Source organism: Mesitornis unicolor, unplaced genomic scaffold (assembly GCF_000695765.1).
Source record: "Mesitornis unicolor isolate BGI_N332 unplaced genomic scaffold, ASM69576v1 scaffold25529, whole genome shotgun sequence".
Lineage (NCBI taxonomy): Eukaryota > Metazoa > Chordata > Aves > Mesitornithiformes > Mesitornithidae > Mesitornis > Mesitornis unicolor.
Window position 1 is genome coordinate 1 of NW_010205573.1, and position 17,529 is coordinate 17,529.

General features: G+C 38.0%; 1 protein-coding gene across 1 annotated transcript; it reads left to right on the forward strand.

Moving 5' to 3' along the window:
* Nucleotides 1-606: 606 nt before the first annotated feature.
* LOC104535762 (transcriptional regulator ATRX-like) lies at nucleotides 607-17,521 on the forward strand (the record flags this gene model as incomplete). Its single annotated transcript, XM_010191466.1, has 16 exons — nucleotides 607-737; nucleotides 883-890; nucleotides 1,250-1,433; nucleotides 3,044-3,137; nucleotides 3,686-3,794; nucleotides 4,444-4,623; nucleotides 4,995-5,136; nucleotides 5,506-5,615; nucleotides 8,410-8,556; nucleotides 8,773-8,950; nucleotides 12,763-12,900; nucleotides 13,680-13,855; nucleotides 15,052-15,169; nucleotides 16,816-16,946; nucleotides 17,239-17,327; nucleotides 17,497-17,521. Coding segments are annotated over 16 exons (1,960 nt in total), but the record flags the coding sequence as incomplete, so codon positions are not given.
* Between the last annotated feature and the right edge of the window lie 8 nt (nucleotides 17,522-17,529).

A 17,529-nucleotide genomic window follows, 5' to 3' on the forward strand; every position in this document is an offset into this window, starting at 1 on the left:
CCTGTTTGAGCCTAAATCATTTATCACAACCTGCAAGTTAATGCATATTGTAATAATCTTTCCCCCTTTGTTTAAAACATATGTTCTGTGATACACTACTTTTAAAACTCTTATGGTTTGCATATACACCGGTCAAGTAGATTCAGTGCCTCAGGAAATGGTTCTGTGATTTAAATCAAGTAAGCGTGATAACCATTTTAGGGAGAATAATTTGACTATGGGGATTTGGTCTGCAGCATTTTCACATCTTTATTACCGTGGCAGTTCCTATAGGTGCCTGTCCCAGAACTGACCAGAATCCGTCCAGATAGAACACGAATAAAATGAAATGCTTAAGTCTCTACATTTTATAGCTATCTCCCACATGAAAATTCTTTAAGAAACATTTTACAGATTTTCTTTCTAAAAGCAAGTTAACACATTATATTTAACATGAGATTTCTGCTGCTGTATCCTGTCTTACCACAGTGACTTTTCATCGTGTCTTTTTTGGTGTTTAGCTTTCAACCCTTTTTTTTGAAGTTCTGAATGGTATAGGATTACAGTTACCGTTTATGGGTTTGTTTGAACAATGGAATAAATAGTTTTTTCTGTTTCACTTCAAAGAATTGCCAAGAAAATGCTTTTAGAAGAAATCAAAGCCAATCTTTCCTCTGATGAGGATGCATCTTCAGATGATGAGTCGGATGGAAGAAAAAAGAAAACTGGAAAGCCAATTGAAAACACAGGAGATTATGGTGAGCACCAAAAAGCAGCCGGGAAAAAGTGGTGCTGTAGAGCCTGTCATAATTTCAAAGATCACTTGGGAAAATTATAATTATTAAAATTTCTTTAGTTTTCAACAAAAAATGTCGTTGATGTTGGTAGGTAGGTGGCAAGTAGAGGCTAAGGTTCATGAGGTTTACCACCTCTTTTGTTCTCTGTGGTTTTTTGTTAATAGTCTGATTTTTGTAACCAATTGAGAAATCCTAGGGATTTGTGAGAAATAATCCATGCAGAACAGTAAGATGTGCAAATGCATGGCAGAGATTTGACTAACATAGTCATTGGAACAGACATTCCAAGTGTTCAGGCAGCGTAAAATGCTTAAAATTTGAGGGAGCAACAGTATGTTGCTGCCTATAATTTCCTGGAAATTATTACACAGGCTGTAGGCTGAAATAATTCAGGTTGAATTCTTGCCAAATTTAAATAAGAAAAAAATGACCAGTGTGCATGTTGTACTGACTTTTTCTCTCTGACAGAGGAGAATGAAAAAGAAGATAATTCTGACTCAGATTCAGAGGAAGAAGAAGAAGAAGAATCAAAGAAGCCAAGATACAGACACCGACTGCTGAGGCACAAGCTGACAGTGAGCGATGGAGAATCTGATGAAGAAAAAAAGGTGAAACCAAAAGAGAAAAAGGAAGGAAAACGCAGGAATAGAAGGAAAGGTATGGAATCCGAATGGGTTTTGTCACAAAATGTGCTTGCTTCTGTAAAGTAAATCTGAAGCTTGTCAGAATGGAGATCTGAAACTCCATAATTTTAAAATCTCTCTATAAACTTCCTTGTGTATTAAATCTAGAATTCTCTTACCTGTGTTTGGTAGTTTTATTTAAAATGTTGAATACAGGTGCCGTGTCCTCTGATGTATTAATATTGTTGAGTCTTGGAATATTAATCTTAAATAACAGAGGCAAGCCCAGTATGCCTAACTTGTGAAAATCAATCTTGCCTTTTACGTAGTGTCTCTCTTTAACTTGGACTGTTAGTAGGCCCTCATGCATCACAAGTTTCTCCATGCTGGAATTTAAATGTTGCGAGCTGCAGCTGAACACCAGATGGCACTGTGAAATGATGCGTAACTTTGATTTTCCATTTTCCTTGAGGTGTGTAAGAACAAAGACTCTGTCGACCCTTTGCTTTTAACCATTTTGAGCAGTGGAGGGGAGCAGTAAGAAGGATAAATGTAGATGTGGGTAGTGTTTCATGGGCAGCAGAGGTGAGAGTGCACAGAACTTTCATGTTCTTAGCATTGCACCATTAGCCATCTTTTGCGGTGTTCCACAGACTAAGAGTTGCAGTGCGATTTCAGGAAGGAAAATGAGAAACAAACTTTATTTTTATCTGTGTATTCATGCTTTTCCTCCCTTACAGAATTATAACTCTACCAACAACATTTCTTTCAAGAAAAGTAATTGTAAATTACAGTGGCAATGTGCAAATAAGATGCAGCCATACTAATTCTCAGGGTTCTTAAGTCTAAGTCTTTTAAGTAGAACAGTATACTTTATTTCAACTCACTATTTTTTAGCCCTATGTTATTAATATTACATTTCCCCATGTCTGCTAAAGAATCCTTGTTTTAGGCCTTGCTGTTTGTAAAACAGTTAAGCTTTCCACTGCATTCAAGGTCAAACTGAAATTGCAAAGGTGCTAAATGGCACGCTGGGCTTAATTACCTATAAGTGCCAGTGATAACTCCTGTTAGCTATGGAAGTATTACCTAATGCTGCTAGTTCAGGTGTATTTTTAATCGTCCTTTGAGTGATTTTTAAACTTGCATTACCTGAAGAAACTTCAGGCCATAAATGCTGTAATAGAGTTGCATATGGTTTTAGTAAATAAGCGTTGTTTGCATGACTTGTGAAGTATGATTACAAAATTACAGCTAAAACATTTGAAACAAAAGCTTCTGTTTAACTAAAAATAATCTTTTGTTTTCTGAAGTTCTGTACTGTTTCCCATTGTGTTGTCTCTTCCTTACCCACTGTTTCTGAAATGTGACGCTTTCTAATATACTGGTTTTTATTGTCATTTGCTGTACTTAGATGTATTGATGCATAAAGACCTCAAGTCCTGTTGGCATAATATGCCATCTATCGGGACTTGACCCTTATATTCCTGTTGCTTCTTATTAGTGCATTTAATCGGCCCCAAATGGTCTAAAATGAACTTTTGCAGTGCTTGTTGAACTTAAACAGTTTGTATAATGAGAAGATGTGCAATGTCGCTATCTCTGCAATAATATTCAACATGAAATCACACTTTATTTTTAAAGTAAGCAGCGATGATTCAAATGACTCCGAGTTTCACGAGTCTGCTGTTAGTGAAGAAGTCAGCGAGTCTGAAGATGACCAACGTCCAAGAACAAGGTATAAATAAAAGTTAACTATGCTTATTCTGTGTTTGGTTTTTGGTTTTTAGTAGTGCAGTTTAAGCAACGAGATGATAAAAGTTAGAGACTTTGGATCAGTCCTTAAAAATCTTTGATGATACTTGTCCATAATACAGATACTCTTGTATCTGCTAATTAACTTTGCAGAAAATGTGAGCATTTTGGATTTGTACCACAGTGTGTGGTACACAGCAATTTGATGAGCAAGTATGAAAAAAGATTAGCAAAAAACAAGCATTGTTGCGTGAAATATGTCAGTGGCAATTGAGGAGTGGTGTACTGCAGAAGAAAACTAAAACATACCAATTCTGAGACTCTTCAAGGTTGTCTGGAATAGGCTGTTGCTATGTGTGTCCAGTGAGTCGAGGGAGGAGGAAGGAATTTGGATGTAAACATCTGATTGCACAAAAGGAGTGCATATTCTGTTAATTACCAGCGTAGTTCATGTATTTCCTTTATCACTGTTTTTCTGTGGGGCAATTAATTATTATTGTTAATCAGTGAGACTGCATTTTTTTTTAATAGGTCTGCCAAGAAAGCAGAGGCGGAAGAAAACCAGCGCAGTTACAAACAAAAAAAGAAGCGAAGGCGTATAAAGGTTCAGGAGGATTCCTCAAGTGAAAACAACAATAAGGTACGATATTTTGTTTTGAATTAATAAATGGGAGAAGGAGTTCCTGTCTCTTCTACCAACTGCTTAGGGACTTGGGTATCTCAAACAGCTCTGTGCAGAGTGCAGTAAAAAAAATTGTAACTGTTCTCAACGTTAATTCAGTGCTAAGATTTGTGAAATGTCACCTTTATGGAGAAAAGTGTTTAACTAAAAATGTTTCCTGTCTAGACCTTGATGAAAATGCATGATATCTTTTAAGTAAGTGGAATTTTTAAACTAAATTTAGAAGATGACACAAACAGTAGATGAAGACCTTCCTGGTATTAGAGTTTCTTTTTCTAGTTGGAGTAGGTGATAGCTGATTTGTTCTAGCGCTGCTGGAACAGAAGAATAGTTCTTTATTAATAGTCATTAGTTACTATCAAATGATAATGGCATCTTCAGTACTGCCTTTGCACAGCTGGGCTTATCTTTAATATCTCAGAACACATTTTAGTTAAGGTGGCACTTCTTTTGTCATGCTGCCTAAGCTGTTTTTTCTAAAAAAGTGTCTTATGAGCTAAACTCCACCTGTGTGTATAAAAATTTTGGGGAGCTGTCTAAAAATGAAGGATTTGATGGTCTGTGACATAATTTTCTTGCTAATACTGGATTTATTTAATTTTAATAGAGTAATTCTGAGAATGAGGACAACGATGATTCAAAATCTCCTGGAAAAGGCAGGAAGAAAATAAGGAAAATTATTAAAGATGATAAGCTTAGAACAGAAACACAAAATGCACTTAAAGAAGAAGAGGAAAGAAGAAAACGTATAGCAGAAAGAGAACGCGAGAGAGAGAAATTGAGAGAGGTATGTTCTGTTTTCTTAGCAAAATGCTAGGAAGTTGAATTGATGATGTTTAAGATTATGTATTTCTACCTCAGTTTAATTTGATAAGTAATTTTAAAAGTACTTGTATGTAGCCTTGTAAGCCATAAGTTGTAGTTTCCTGCAGGCTAACAGTGGTTTTATTTGAGACTATAGAGATCTATAGAGTGCTGTTTCAATTGCCTATTGCTTTACTTTCCATGGAGAAAACCACTCACCCAAAGTAAGTTGTGATGCGTAGTAAAGAATTTAAGGTTTCTCTTTACTAAGTAAATTATGACTTCACTTTTGCTAAAGCTAGTGTCTGTCAAATGCTTGGTGGTATTCCTGCGATGCACTATTTCTGCTTATAGGTGATCGAGATCGAAGATGCTTCACCTCTGAAATGTCCCATTACAACTAAGCTGGTTTTAGATGAAGATGAAGAAACCAAGGAACCGTTAGTGCAGGTTCACAGGAGTATAGTTACCAGACTGAAACCACACCAAGTAGATGGTAAGGGAAAAGAGTTTTAATTTCTTTTTAGTTTTTTAAGATAATTTTGCTAATTTGTCGAGGTAATTTTAGCCTTTTCATGAAGTCCTTGCCACATTTTGTCTGTCTCCTCTTTTCTTCCTCTCCTCGAGATCACAGTCATTTGGAGAATGCAAGTAATACTTTAACCCAGTTGCCAAACCTTCAGTGAAAACTGTGAATATAATTAAGTTTGTGACAGATCCTGCCACATACAACCCATTAGACAGAAGTGACTCAATACTTACCATGAGAGAGAGATGTGATCAGTGTCAAATCATGGTAACTCTTATCAGTTGAACTCTAGTAAAATGTGTGTTTAATAAGAAAATCTTCAATTACGTTCCTCAGGTGTTCAGTTCATGTGGGATTGCTGTTGCGAATCTGTAAAAAAAACAAAGACATCTCCTGGTTCTGGATGCATTCTTGCTCACTGTATGGGTCTGGGGAAAACGTTACAGGTAAGAAACAAAAACTGTCTCGTTTTCTTGTCTGTAGCTTGCTCTCAAAAGCTCATCCAGTGAAAGACAATTTTGTTGACTTTCAGAACATCATAAAACTTGCTGTTTCCTAGGCAGTGACTCGATGAGGGTTGCTAGAGGAAAAACATTTTGTCAAGCGATGTTGAGAAAGAAGTCGTGTTTTGTAGTATGTGACTGTGAAAGTTCTGAAACACGCTTGTGCTTTCCCGGCTTTCAAAATATCTCAAATTAAATCAGGGAGTCATTGATATTCATGTGAAAAAGTCATATTTAATTGTAAGTGATGCGTAGCTCCTTTGCAACTCAGAACAAGAAAATACAGCTAGCAGGAGGCAGGCTGAAGTCAGATGCTTTGCATTTTAATATAAATATTTTGCTACAATTTAAACTCTTGCAGTTTGAGGGACAAGGGAGCATTTGTTTTCTATTTCAGCAATTGTCCTTATGTATATTCATATTTTTGGGTTGTTGTGCTTCACAGTTAAGCCCAGAAACTTTCATTGCCTTGGCAATTAACTACAGGGCATACGTTTAAGCCCTTTTTCACTTCTTTATTTCTTTTCTTTGGCTTTATAATTCTTTGCTTCCAGAGATCTTCAGGTTCAAGCATTCATTGTCATTTCAGCTCATGTTCCTTCTCCTTCACACTGCTGAAGACTGCTTTGTAAAAGTCTTCAAAACAGAATATTGTAGCATTTTTTTTAAAAAAATAATTTTGATAGTTCTTTGTCTGATACAAGTGACTCTTCTGCCATGTTAAAAGTTGCACACTGAACAACTTAGTATTTCTATTAGTCTTTAAAATCTGATGCTTAATCTCCATCTTAAAATGTTTCTTCTGAAACAGATCCCCCAAGCAGCTGCTGTGAAACTCTGCTCACAGCTTTTTTCCTGGGCCTCTTACAATCATTGCAGGCCTCAGGAGAAGCCTGTGCCCTTGACCTTAAAAAGAGGTAAAAGGTCAAAACCAGTTTTCTTGAATTCCCTGCATCTCGGTATTCATGCTGCTACCTTTTCAGGGTAGTCAGGAGTGTTGAATTCCTGATACGTGTGCTTGTGTCAAGTATCTATCTTTCTAAATTTTGGGAGTTTGCATTTGGCCAGATGGAGCACCACCACAAATACCATGGGTGAGTTGCCCGTCTTGCTGCTCTGCTGCCTGATCTGTTCCCAACCCGTCCTTTAGCAGAAGTCATTGGACAGAAGTACATTTCCCTCTGATTCTGGGACAGAGAAAGGGAAATTTGAACTCTGAAGAAGAAAGGAGGGTAACAACCTTATCTCTGCTTGAAAAAGGCCCTCATAAAAGCAAGGCCGCTTTGGTCTCTCTGTACTTGACCTTAGTTGATGCTATGTTGCCTCATTTCTGGAGGAGGGAGATAGTCCCATGTCTTTATCAGGACAACTGGCTCATCACATGAATTACTGTGAACTTTTAGATGTCGAACTTGCAGCTTCTTCAGATGTTGGAATTCATTAAAAGCCATTTCAACTCTGGATCAATCAGAGTCTTCCTGTGCCAGGAGCAGTTCTTAGCTATAAAGTCACTTGTCAGGAGACCTGCGTAGTCCTCTGGTGAGTTTGTGACTGGCAAGTCTAGATCATGTTGGCAGCACTTGCGCAACACTTTGTTCTGAACTCTTTCTTCACATGCTCCAAATATGGATGCACTTTACTCATTCCCTGGAGCGCAGTCTCTTTAGCATGGTGATGATGGTTCTCAAAGGGGTTATTTTCTTCCTACAGTGAGGATGGGATCCTCAAAGCGTCTGTGAGGAAATGCCATTTCACCATCCTCTTCTATCTTAGTCAGTTGTGGTAGGAGCTTCCCCATTGGATTGGGAAGCCCTGTCACCTGCCATGAAGGCTCAAGATCTGTTCATTCGTGGAGAGGTCAGTATATCGACGTACTGGAATTCCAAGCAGTATGAAATACGTCTCAACATTTTTGTGCTGTAGATAAATTCATAGTCATAGACAGCAGCCAAATTTACGACCTCATCAGTCACTTAGCTAACAAAGTGCTGTGAGATCCTGTTGACGAGCAGTTGGTCTTTGACACCTGTCTGTTTGGAATGAGGTGTCTCAGTAGTTTTCACTCGGTAGTGCTCGCATCTGCCTTGCTAGCTGGTGTTTGACGTCAGCAGACCTGGATGCTGCTAGATAGCAGGCTTGGCTTGGCTTGAAATCTTTCATTACTGTTTTTATAGACTTGAAATGTGCTCCAAGAGAAAATCTTCAGAGAGGGTCTAGCAGGAGGAATCTGTTACTCTTTGCTAGTGTTAGCTATGCCTTACTCGACCAGATGGCTTCCTTGTTCTTGTGTCTTTCCTCTAAGCCATTGCTACCCACAATTCTTCAAAAAGTGAAGTTAGATGAGAAATACCTATTTCTGCTCTCCTCTGGCCTAATTCAGACAGATTTTATTTAGGACATCCTGATCCTGCGAATCTTCTTTCTTGACCTGCAAATTGCAGGGCACAGCCATGGAGCGCTTAGGCTGGCGTAACTTCTGCAGATTCTTTAGATTTGAATTCTTCTGCAAAGAACAGGCTCAAGGGAATCAGGGGAGGCTTGGTTTTTCTGGTTTTCTGGTATAATACTTTTAATACATGTGTATTAAATTTTAAGCAGCGAGTTGTTTAATAAACAGAAAAGAAGTTTGAAGACTGTTGTTGGTAAGTTCTATATGGGACTATATACTGGTTTGTTTCTTTCCTAGTGTTTAATACTCTGATTTATTTAGCATTTTCTCTGGTTTTTCCTCTTGCAGGTAGTAAGTTTTCTGCACACAGTCTTGCTGTGTGACAAGCTGGATTTTCGGACAGCTCTGGTAGTGTGTCCACTGAACACGGCCTTGAACTGGTTGAATGAGTTTGAAAAGTGGCAAGAAGGTTTAGAAGATGACGAAAAACTCGAGGTATGAGGCTTAAAAAGAGTTCTTAAAAATGAGATACCTGAACCATTTACAAAATTATAATAATGAAAAATCACCACCACTCAAAATATAGGCTAAGGAATGCACTTTTAAGTATGTGAAAAATGTACTTGCATTAATAAGCCTTAGCTTTTTAAAAGTTGACCAGTAGTTTGGTCATTTAAGAGAAATTAATGCCTATTTTTTCGCCTTTGGAAGGTCTGTGAGCTAGCAACTGTGAAACGCCCTCAAGAGAGAAGCTACATGCTCCAGCATTGGCAAGATGAAGGAGGAGTGATGATAATAGGCTATGAGATGTATCGTAATCTTGCACAGGGCAGGAATGTGAAGAGTAGAAAACTTAAAGAAATATTTAATAAAGCTCTAGTTGATCCAGGTAAGTGAAAATAAATGCAAGTATGCATTATATATGTAATGGTACTTTCTGGTTTAAGTATATGAGCTAAGTAATCTTTCTGAATGATTAAATACGGCATTGGTCTGGCTAATGATTGTCATTGGTGAGCTTGATTTTTGTGAAGTTTCAAATGATAGGGCTGTGAATTTTGTTCTAACAGACAAAGGGGTTCTTCTAATGGGAACAATAACTTTGTGTTTATTGGCGTTGGCCAACTGGAATTGGTATTGCCAGCTCTGCACAAAGCCTGCTTGAGCAGCTAAAACATTTAATTAATTTTCTGCCAGTTTGACTCACCAAATCACATAATTGTTGTGGAATCAGGGAAGCTCCAGTACAGTAGCTGGTGAACTATTTTTGTGATGATGTTGATTCCATGGGCATTATTTAAGCAATGAAGAAACTGCAGTTCTTGCCAGTGGGTTTTCTGACTCCTCCTATTGATGCTACAGTTACTAAAACCAAAATAGCGGTGACAAGACCATAGCCTGAAGGAACAGTAGCTTTGTATTCAGTTGGTCGTGTTCCGGTGCAATGATGACATAAAATGTTACATACTCTCACAGGGATTGATTTTTGTGGGTTTTTTAACTTGTGTAAAAGTGTAAGGGACACTAAACATAGAGGTTGTGGTTATTGTGCATCTTTACAGTAATAATGTCCCTTCCTTCATGGATTTGTGTTGCTGTGACTTCGAAACACTGGACTGTGGAGTGAGGTGGCATGTTGGACATGCAATTTTATGGAGGGGACACAGTGACCTGTGTCACCTTTGCTGTCCCAGCTCTTGTGAATCTCTTATTTTTGTATCCTGCTTAGAGGTGTGGTTCTGTTCTACTTCCATGTCTCCTTAGACAGCTTAGGAAGACATCAAGGAATCAAGTTCAGAAACGGCAGCACATTGAGCCTTGGTAGTGTTTGAGTAACTTGATATGAACACGGAGCCCCCTGTTTCATTCACCTCTTGGACTGGTTGGTTGGTTGGTAGGTTGGAATCAGACCATTAGGAAAACTAACCCTGAAATAGCTCTAATTATTTTTATGTTGCTTCAAATCTTTCTCTGTTTTAACTAATGACAGAAAGTCAGAAGTGTTCATCTGTTATTATCCTTTAGTTTTTGGAGATGTATGGATTGGCTAAACTGATGAGAAGTATCACGCAACAACCATTATTTGTTTCTTGCTGTCTTTGTGAATGGGCAATATAGCAGGCTGCCAGTAAAAGAGTTATGGAGCTATGTGCTGGCTTACTGCTGTGACAGCAAATAGGAAAACCTTTGCTGCTGGGAGCATTTTTAATTTAAAAGGTTGCAAATTTGGTATTTGAACGATAATTTAATGATACGTGTCTGGTTAAAATAAATACTGCTAGGGTAGATGTATTCTACAGTAGAAGCTTGTATTGAAGAGGGGACCGGAGAGGGAAGGTTTAGCCAAAGTTTATGGGTGGAGAAGTGATTTCATTAATTAACTAGCTCTGCTATGTGAAATAATAGCAGGATTATATACGCATGCAGAGCAACAAATGGTTTCCCATAATGCTTTGTGCAGCTGCTGAAATGCTGCTCGGGTTATTGATAGCTGTTGTGCTTTGCTTGCAGCATTTCCATAACTGTGTATTTTTTTTCCTTGTTGCTACTAATAAAAATTCCATTACTGTTTAACTTGGATGCTGCTCTTTAATTGGCAGTTGTATGAATCAGACTTCAGTTTTTGTAGACTTCAGAGGAAAAGGAGATGTGTGTGTATATCTATATATCTATCACTGTGTTTGCTTTATGTGTATCAAAATATTAATGTGTATGTACAGCGAGAAGGATGAGAAGATGAAGACTGGTCTTTGAGGAGAGGGTAGAGGAATGAGGCCTTTTAGCCTAGAAAAAAAGACAACTAAACTGACAGTTCTTCCACCGTGTAAGAGCTGGTTACTGAAAGGGTTGTTATAAGTTGGTTTTTACATCAGTTGGAGAAATAAAAGGGCAAAATTTATTCTGATTTGCCACAGAGATCTTTTAAATTAGGTGTTACTGCACAGTGTTTTAGTAAAAGAAAGGTCATGGAGTTTCCTACTCTGTCAGGAAGGTTATGACCCTTCTTCATAACTCTTACCTCAGATGAAGAAAATGGACTAAATGCTCCCTCGAGGTCCCTTTAAGTTTTACATTTCTGTAGAATATTTTGAGAAATGTTCTGTCTGTAATGAATTGCATTCATGTTTTTTAAGAACAAGGAAAAAACCCGCAGATTTATGAAAATCCCTGCCACTGAATTGTAGCCAAGATGTTTGTTCAGGATATCAGTGCTGCGTGCCTGCCAAACCAACCACAAATAATTTTACTAAGATAGTTTTTTTTCATATTTTTGCTATCATTCACTCACTCTAAACAACAGGTTTTGAGGTGGGTTTTTTGTTTTGTTTTAACTAACCACTTCATGTTAATGAACCACAATCTTTACTGAAACTGATTTCTGCGATATTTGCACAAGTCTTAAGTGTTTGACATTTTTTTGTGGATTTTCATAATTGTCTTCTAGACAGTAGAAAAAAAAATACCTTCTTGATTCCTTTTCTTTTAGCATGTAAGATTCAAATAACTTTTTGACACTTCAAATGGCACTATGAAGATGGCTGGCACTGGCATTAAGTTGTGCAAGTGGTCAAAGGTGTAACCGCTTCTCTGTTGTTGATTGCTGTCTTAGAGTTAATTTTCTTCTTTACAGGGCAGTTTAAAGTTTGTCTGGGGAGAACTGTTCTTAGTACGTTACAAAAGATTAGGTTGTCCTTGCTGATAATGACTCCTTTACCACCTCAGATTCCACCCTGACTAGGTGAACCCAGCTGATGGCATTGTAGAGCATTTTTTCAAAGGTGCCTAAACTTGACTTCAGCTGACTTCATGATTGATAGCACTGCAATCGAGGTCAGGTTTAGATCTGGTAAAACATTCATTCGAAGCTACTGGTTGGATCCCAGAATGTCTTTTACTTCTTTCAAGGAATGAGCTTCCAGAAATTGCCCTAGATCTGAAAACCATTAGGGTGTGAAAGTCTGTTCTGCCAATTTTGGTATTATTTGTCTTAAACCCCAACTCTTACCACTTAATAGAGTTTCACTGCATACTGTGGAAATGTATTGTGGTGTGGTTTTGACATTCTCTGTGCAACTCACCTGAAACAGCAGTCTAGAATCCTTGGTTTTAATTCTGGAAGAAAGCTGAGGACATTTCTGTGGTGACACTCAGCTACAAGATGGCAATTCACTTGTTTGTAATTCAAATCAGATTTGATTGTGTCTTGTCTTAGGTAAGACTTTTGTTTACACCATTTACCGTTGTTGATACAGACATGTTGCCTTAATGAGAAATTCCTGGTTACCTGATTTTTGGGTTTCTCTATAATTGACCGAGCACCAGTAGATGGCAGCCCGAGCTGGAGTTAAGGGAGAGTTTGTGAAGTTTTGACAGGATGAATAGAAATGTAGCCGTGCACACCCTAGCTGCATGGATACATAATTTTTACGGGAATATATTGCAAATCTATATTTAATCCTTCCTATGAAGACTTTACAAGCAGCAGCCTGTAGTTTACCAGAATGGCTACTGTGAATGCTTATGCAAAGGCTGAGTGAAAAACCTTAACAGTGTTAAAAACACCACCACAAAACACACACCCACACCCACAAGTTAAAAAAACCCAACTTAACCTGAGTAGAAGAAATTTTGGATTCTTTAGGCTGCCAGTTTCTTTGTGGTTATAAAAGTTGAAAGACTTCTAATGTTATTTCTTTCTAGGCCCCGACTTTGTTGTCTGTGATGAAGGGCACATACTAAAAAACGAAGCATCTGCTGTTTCCAAGGCAATGAATTCCATTCGATCTAGGAGAAGAATAGTTCTTACAGGAACACCACTGCAAAATAATCTTATAGAATGTGAGTCGTTCTCTAGTTTAAGAAGTATTTAATTCCTTGAATATACTTTTGCCTTTCAACAATATATAGATAGATTCAGTCTAATTAGAAGAAAATGGCCTCTCATACATCTGATTCCTCAGGGAGCCTGTATGAGGAGTATCACAAAGTAACAGTGCGGAAGGGAATAGCTTTCTGACAGTTGAGTTCCTTGATCTGGCTACCCAGAGGATCAGATGAGTCTCAGCACATCGAAAGGGGAAAGGAGAGAATGTTCAGGGGGTAAATGGGTGAACCAGGTCTTGCAGCAGCATCAATTTAAATAGTTTTAAACTATTGTAGAGCCGTGTTCTTAGTGCACTTACTAAACAGTGATTTATTCTACTGTCTTGGGAATTTGATTCTAAACTAGCTTGCACATTTGTTGCTGCTTGTTAATATGCTATAAATTTTATCTTATTGATTAATATGCTTTTGAATCTATTTGAAAATCTTTGCAAATATGGTTTTGTTATATAATTGCTTTGGTGTACATCAACTTTCAAAGTTTGTGTAACAAACACAGCAAGGTAGTTTTATATCTGACTTTAAATTTAGAAGTTACCTCTGTGCCTAGAGTATATGTCAAATTAAGATGTCTTTCTATAAAATATGGGGGCTGTTTGGGTTGATTTTTCTCAACAGAAAGTTCTTAGTTTTAGATATGACACACTTATTTTCTACTAGAATTAATCCCAGTACTCTGCTTTCCATTATGCACGACTCAAGTCTTGTTTGTTGGGTTTTTTTTTTTGTCCTAGATCACTGCATGGTTAACTTTATTAAGGAGAATTTGCTTGGTTCAATTAAGGAATTCCGAAATCGATTTATAAATCCCATTCAGAACGGTCAGTGTGCAGACTCAACTCTGGTAGATGTCAGAGTAATGAAGAAGCGTGCACATATTCTCTATGAGATGTTAGCTGGATGCGTTCAGGTAAGAACAGTATGAGTACGAATCGCAGTGGGAGGATAGCATACACACTTCCACATGTCTGTACACCAGTACAGAAACACAAACCAAAATACAGAACAAGAAGAGGAACGTAAATAGCAAGTAAATCTTATGTGCCTTCAGATGCCGAACGGATTCCCCATCTTTCCTGTAGGCCCCCTTTAAGTACTAGCAGGCTGCTATAAGGTCCCCTCGGAGCCTTCTGCAGGGGGGAGAACCCCAACTCTCTCGGCCTGTCTCCATAGGAGAGGTGCTCCAGCCCCTGATCATCTTTGTGGCCTCCTCTGGACCTGCTCCAACAGGTCCTTGTCCTTATGTTGGTGGCCCCAGAGCTGAACACAGGACTGCAGGTGGGGTCTCACAAGAGCAGAGCAGAGGAAAACAGTGCTGGTCCCATTCCCTGAGGAATCACTGGTCTCCACTTGGACATGGAGCCATCAACTCTTTGAGCTCTTTTAGGTTCCTTAGATGGTCTTGATCCTCATCTTCACCTGCAGTGTGTGGTTGTTCATTCTCCCAGTCCCTGCCTTTGCCTTGTGTGACTTGGGCAGCTTGGCTTGAGCACTTGCTGGTGAAGACTGAGGCAAAAACTCGTTGAGTACCTCAGCACTCTTCGTGTCCCGGCTCACCAGGTTTCCTGTTTCCTTCTGGAGAAGGGCCCACATTTTCTCTGTTCTTCCTTTTATCACTGACATGCTTACAGAAGCTTTTCATATTGCCCTTGATGTCCTTGGCCAGATTTAATTCTATCAGGGCTTTGGTTTTCCTAACCTGATCCCTGGCTGCTTGGACAGTTTTTCTGATACTAGCTGCTTGACTTATGCTTTCACAAAAAAAAGGTGTTAGTATTAAAAAAAAAAAATCCAACACAAAAGTAGTTACCAGAGCAGCTTCTTAAGTTGCAGTCAACTGCAAGGACTTGGAAGTGGGACATGGGGTTAACAGGTCACATACTTTTGACAAGACAGCCACATTTACTAGGTAAGATGGGCTTCTGCAGACAGTGCCTGTAATTGGGTTGTATTTAGTGGGCTATTTTTTTCCCTTTGTGGTTGGAAAGCATCTGAATCGCTGTAATTTATGCATGGTCCGTTGTCATTTAAGATGCCAGAAGTTCTTAAGCTCTCAGTATCAGTTTTTGTGTTTGTATGGCTAAAGTACTGTCTGTAAAATTACAGAGGAAAGATTACACAGCATTAACAAAGTTCCTCCCGCCAAAATACGAGTATGTTCTAGAAGTTCGCATGACACCTCTTCAGTGCAAACTCTACCAGTACTACTTGGATCATTTGACAGGTATGTGCCTACAGTTCTCTCAGGTAACAGGATTGAAGGTCATTTAATAAGGGGCTTTTTGGTTGAGGGTTTTTTATATTTATTATTTTCTCTACAGATGTATTTTTCTACTTCTTGTAAGACTTACCTGAACTCTGAAACTTAGCTTATAGCATAACGTTTGGTTGCACATTAAAAAAAAATAATTTGAAGAATAATAATATTTGCATCTCTTAACAGCAGTCCACCTGCAGGTTTTGGTTCATCTCTCTTCTCTTCCTTTTCTAAGCATAAGACGTAGTTGATTTCATGTCTTACCCAGCCAAGACAACAAGATATTGACTGTAAAACTGGAGGGAGAGAGTGCAGAATTGAGATGTACTGGTGTAAGCGCACTGCTAAGCCTTGCAGTTTCCTTTTGTGATTGTCCTAGCTGAAGCTGTTATTTGTCAAAGACTGTATTTTTCTGTGGAACTCTCTTCCTTTGTTCTCAAACCCCACAGTTGTGGTGTTCACAATGACTCTGCTTTTCTTCAGCTTTCAGTGGGGTCTTGACTGCTCTGTCTTGGGGACTTGCATCTTCCCAATAAAGCATAAATTTATTTAATTGAAAAAGTATATAAGGAAAAAAAAATACCACCAAAATATGTTACCGCGGACTGGTGTACAAGTTCACTTATACTAGAGAGAAGCCACTGCAGCTTCAGTCGGGCTGCTGACCAATACAGAAGGGGAATTGCTGCTTCTCATCTGCAGGTTTCTAAAATTACATTTTTCTGTGCATTGTAACAGGCATAAGCTAAAATACACATTTTAGGTGCAGTTTATCAAGATTTTTCTTCATTTAATGAAAATTACATGTGTTTTCTTTCGCTTCTATGTTACAGAAAAGTAAAAAGCCTATAGGACTTGTTAACTTGAAACTTGTTACCAGCAAGTTTCTCAGTGCTGTTAGCTGAGGTTTATGGAAGTCGAATCTAAGAATTTCTATCATCTTTACAGTTTCATTTCCCCAGGTCATAGGGGAGTGCATTTCTGTTTTCTTGCAGGTATACATGCCTTAAATTATGCATATAATAAATATGAAAACAATCTATTTCAAGAACCTGGAGTTAATGTGCTGCTTGAAATTGAGACTACAGAAAAATAAAACTCTCTGAACATTGTAGTACTTTGCACTTATTTGTGCTTGGACAGTCAAAAAAACAGGCTAGGCTTTTTTTAGATTCTTTTTGTAACAGAATACTGCAGCATTACAAGTGATTAAGTAAAGGTAGCTGAAAATGGTAAGCCAAATTCATTGAATCCTAAATGCTAATTTTATTTTGCGTTTTCTACCTTGGGCTGCTTTTACAAAGCCTAAATAGACATGACTGTCCTTTTAGGATTTGGATTCATTCCTGGACTGGGGCGAAATGTGCTTTTATGTAAAAATGTAATCATGTTTCTCATTATCTAGAAAAAGGGGAAAATCTAATTTTGACAACTTTAACTAGGAAAAAAATGCCTGTGACTCAGTAATTTGACCTCTTTTACAAGAGATGTTACAATATGATGTGCATCTGGAAAGAACACTCAGTTCTGCACTAAGGGATTGTTCAAAGGGGGAACAGAATGTGGCAAACTTTCTTCAAGGTTTCATGCTAAAACCTGAACTTTATTGTCAGGTGTAGGCAGTGGCAATGAAGGTGGAAGAGGCAAAGCTGGAGCTAAACTATTCCAGGATTTCCAGATGTTGAGCAGAATCTGGACTCACCCTTGGTGTTTGCAGCTGGACTATATTAGCAAAGAAAATAAGGTAAATTAGATATCTTGAAATACTCTCATTTGAGAACTTTCCAAATAAGCGTTGCCAAGTGCTAGGTAAAGTTTCGTCAAATTAATGGAAATCTTTGTTGCTGTGGGTTAATTTTGCTGCTGTTTTTGTCATATTTTTGTTTGAGTGTGTTGTCATTCTTAAAGCATTTTGCAAGGCCAACCCTTTGTAGAACTTGCCATTGTTTAAATGAAGAATAAGCAGATGGCTAAAGGTTTAATAAAAGCTTCTGGATGAGAATACTTAATAAAATGTCTGTTTTTTCTCTTTTGAGGGCTATTTTGATGAAGACAGTATGGATGACTTCATAGCTTCAGATTCTGATGAAACTTCAATGAGCTTAAGTTCTGATGATTATGCAAAGTAATTGAGTTTTTATTCATTTGTATTTGCTGGATTTATTTCCCTAATAGACCTTAAGTGATTCTATAAATGTGAATGTTTATTTTTTTAATATTATGTATCTGTTAGAATGTGTTCCTAGCAGTAGAATTTCTTTTAAATCATGGGATGTACAATGTCACCTTTCTAGGAAAAAAAAATCCAAGGGGAAAAAGGTGAAGAA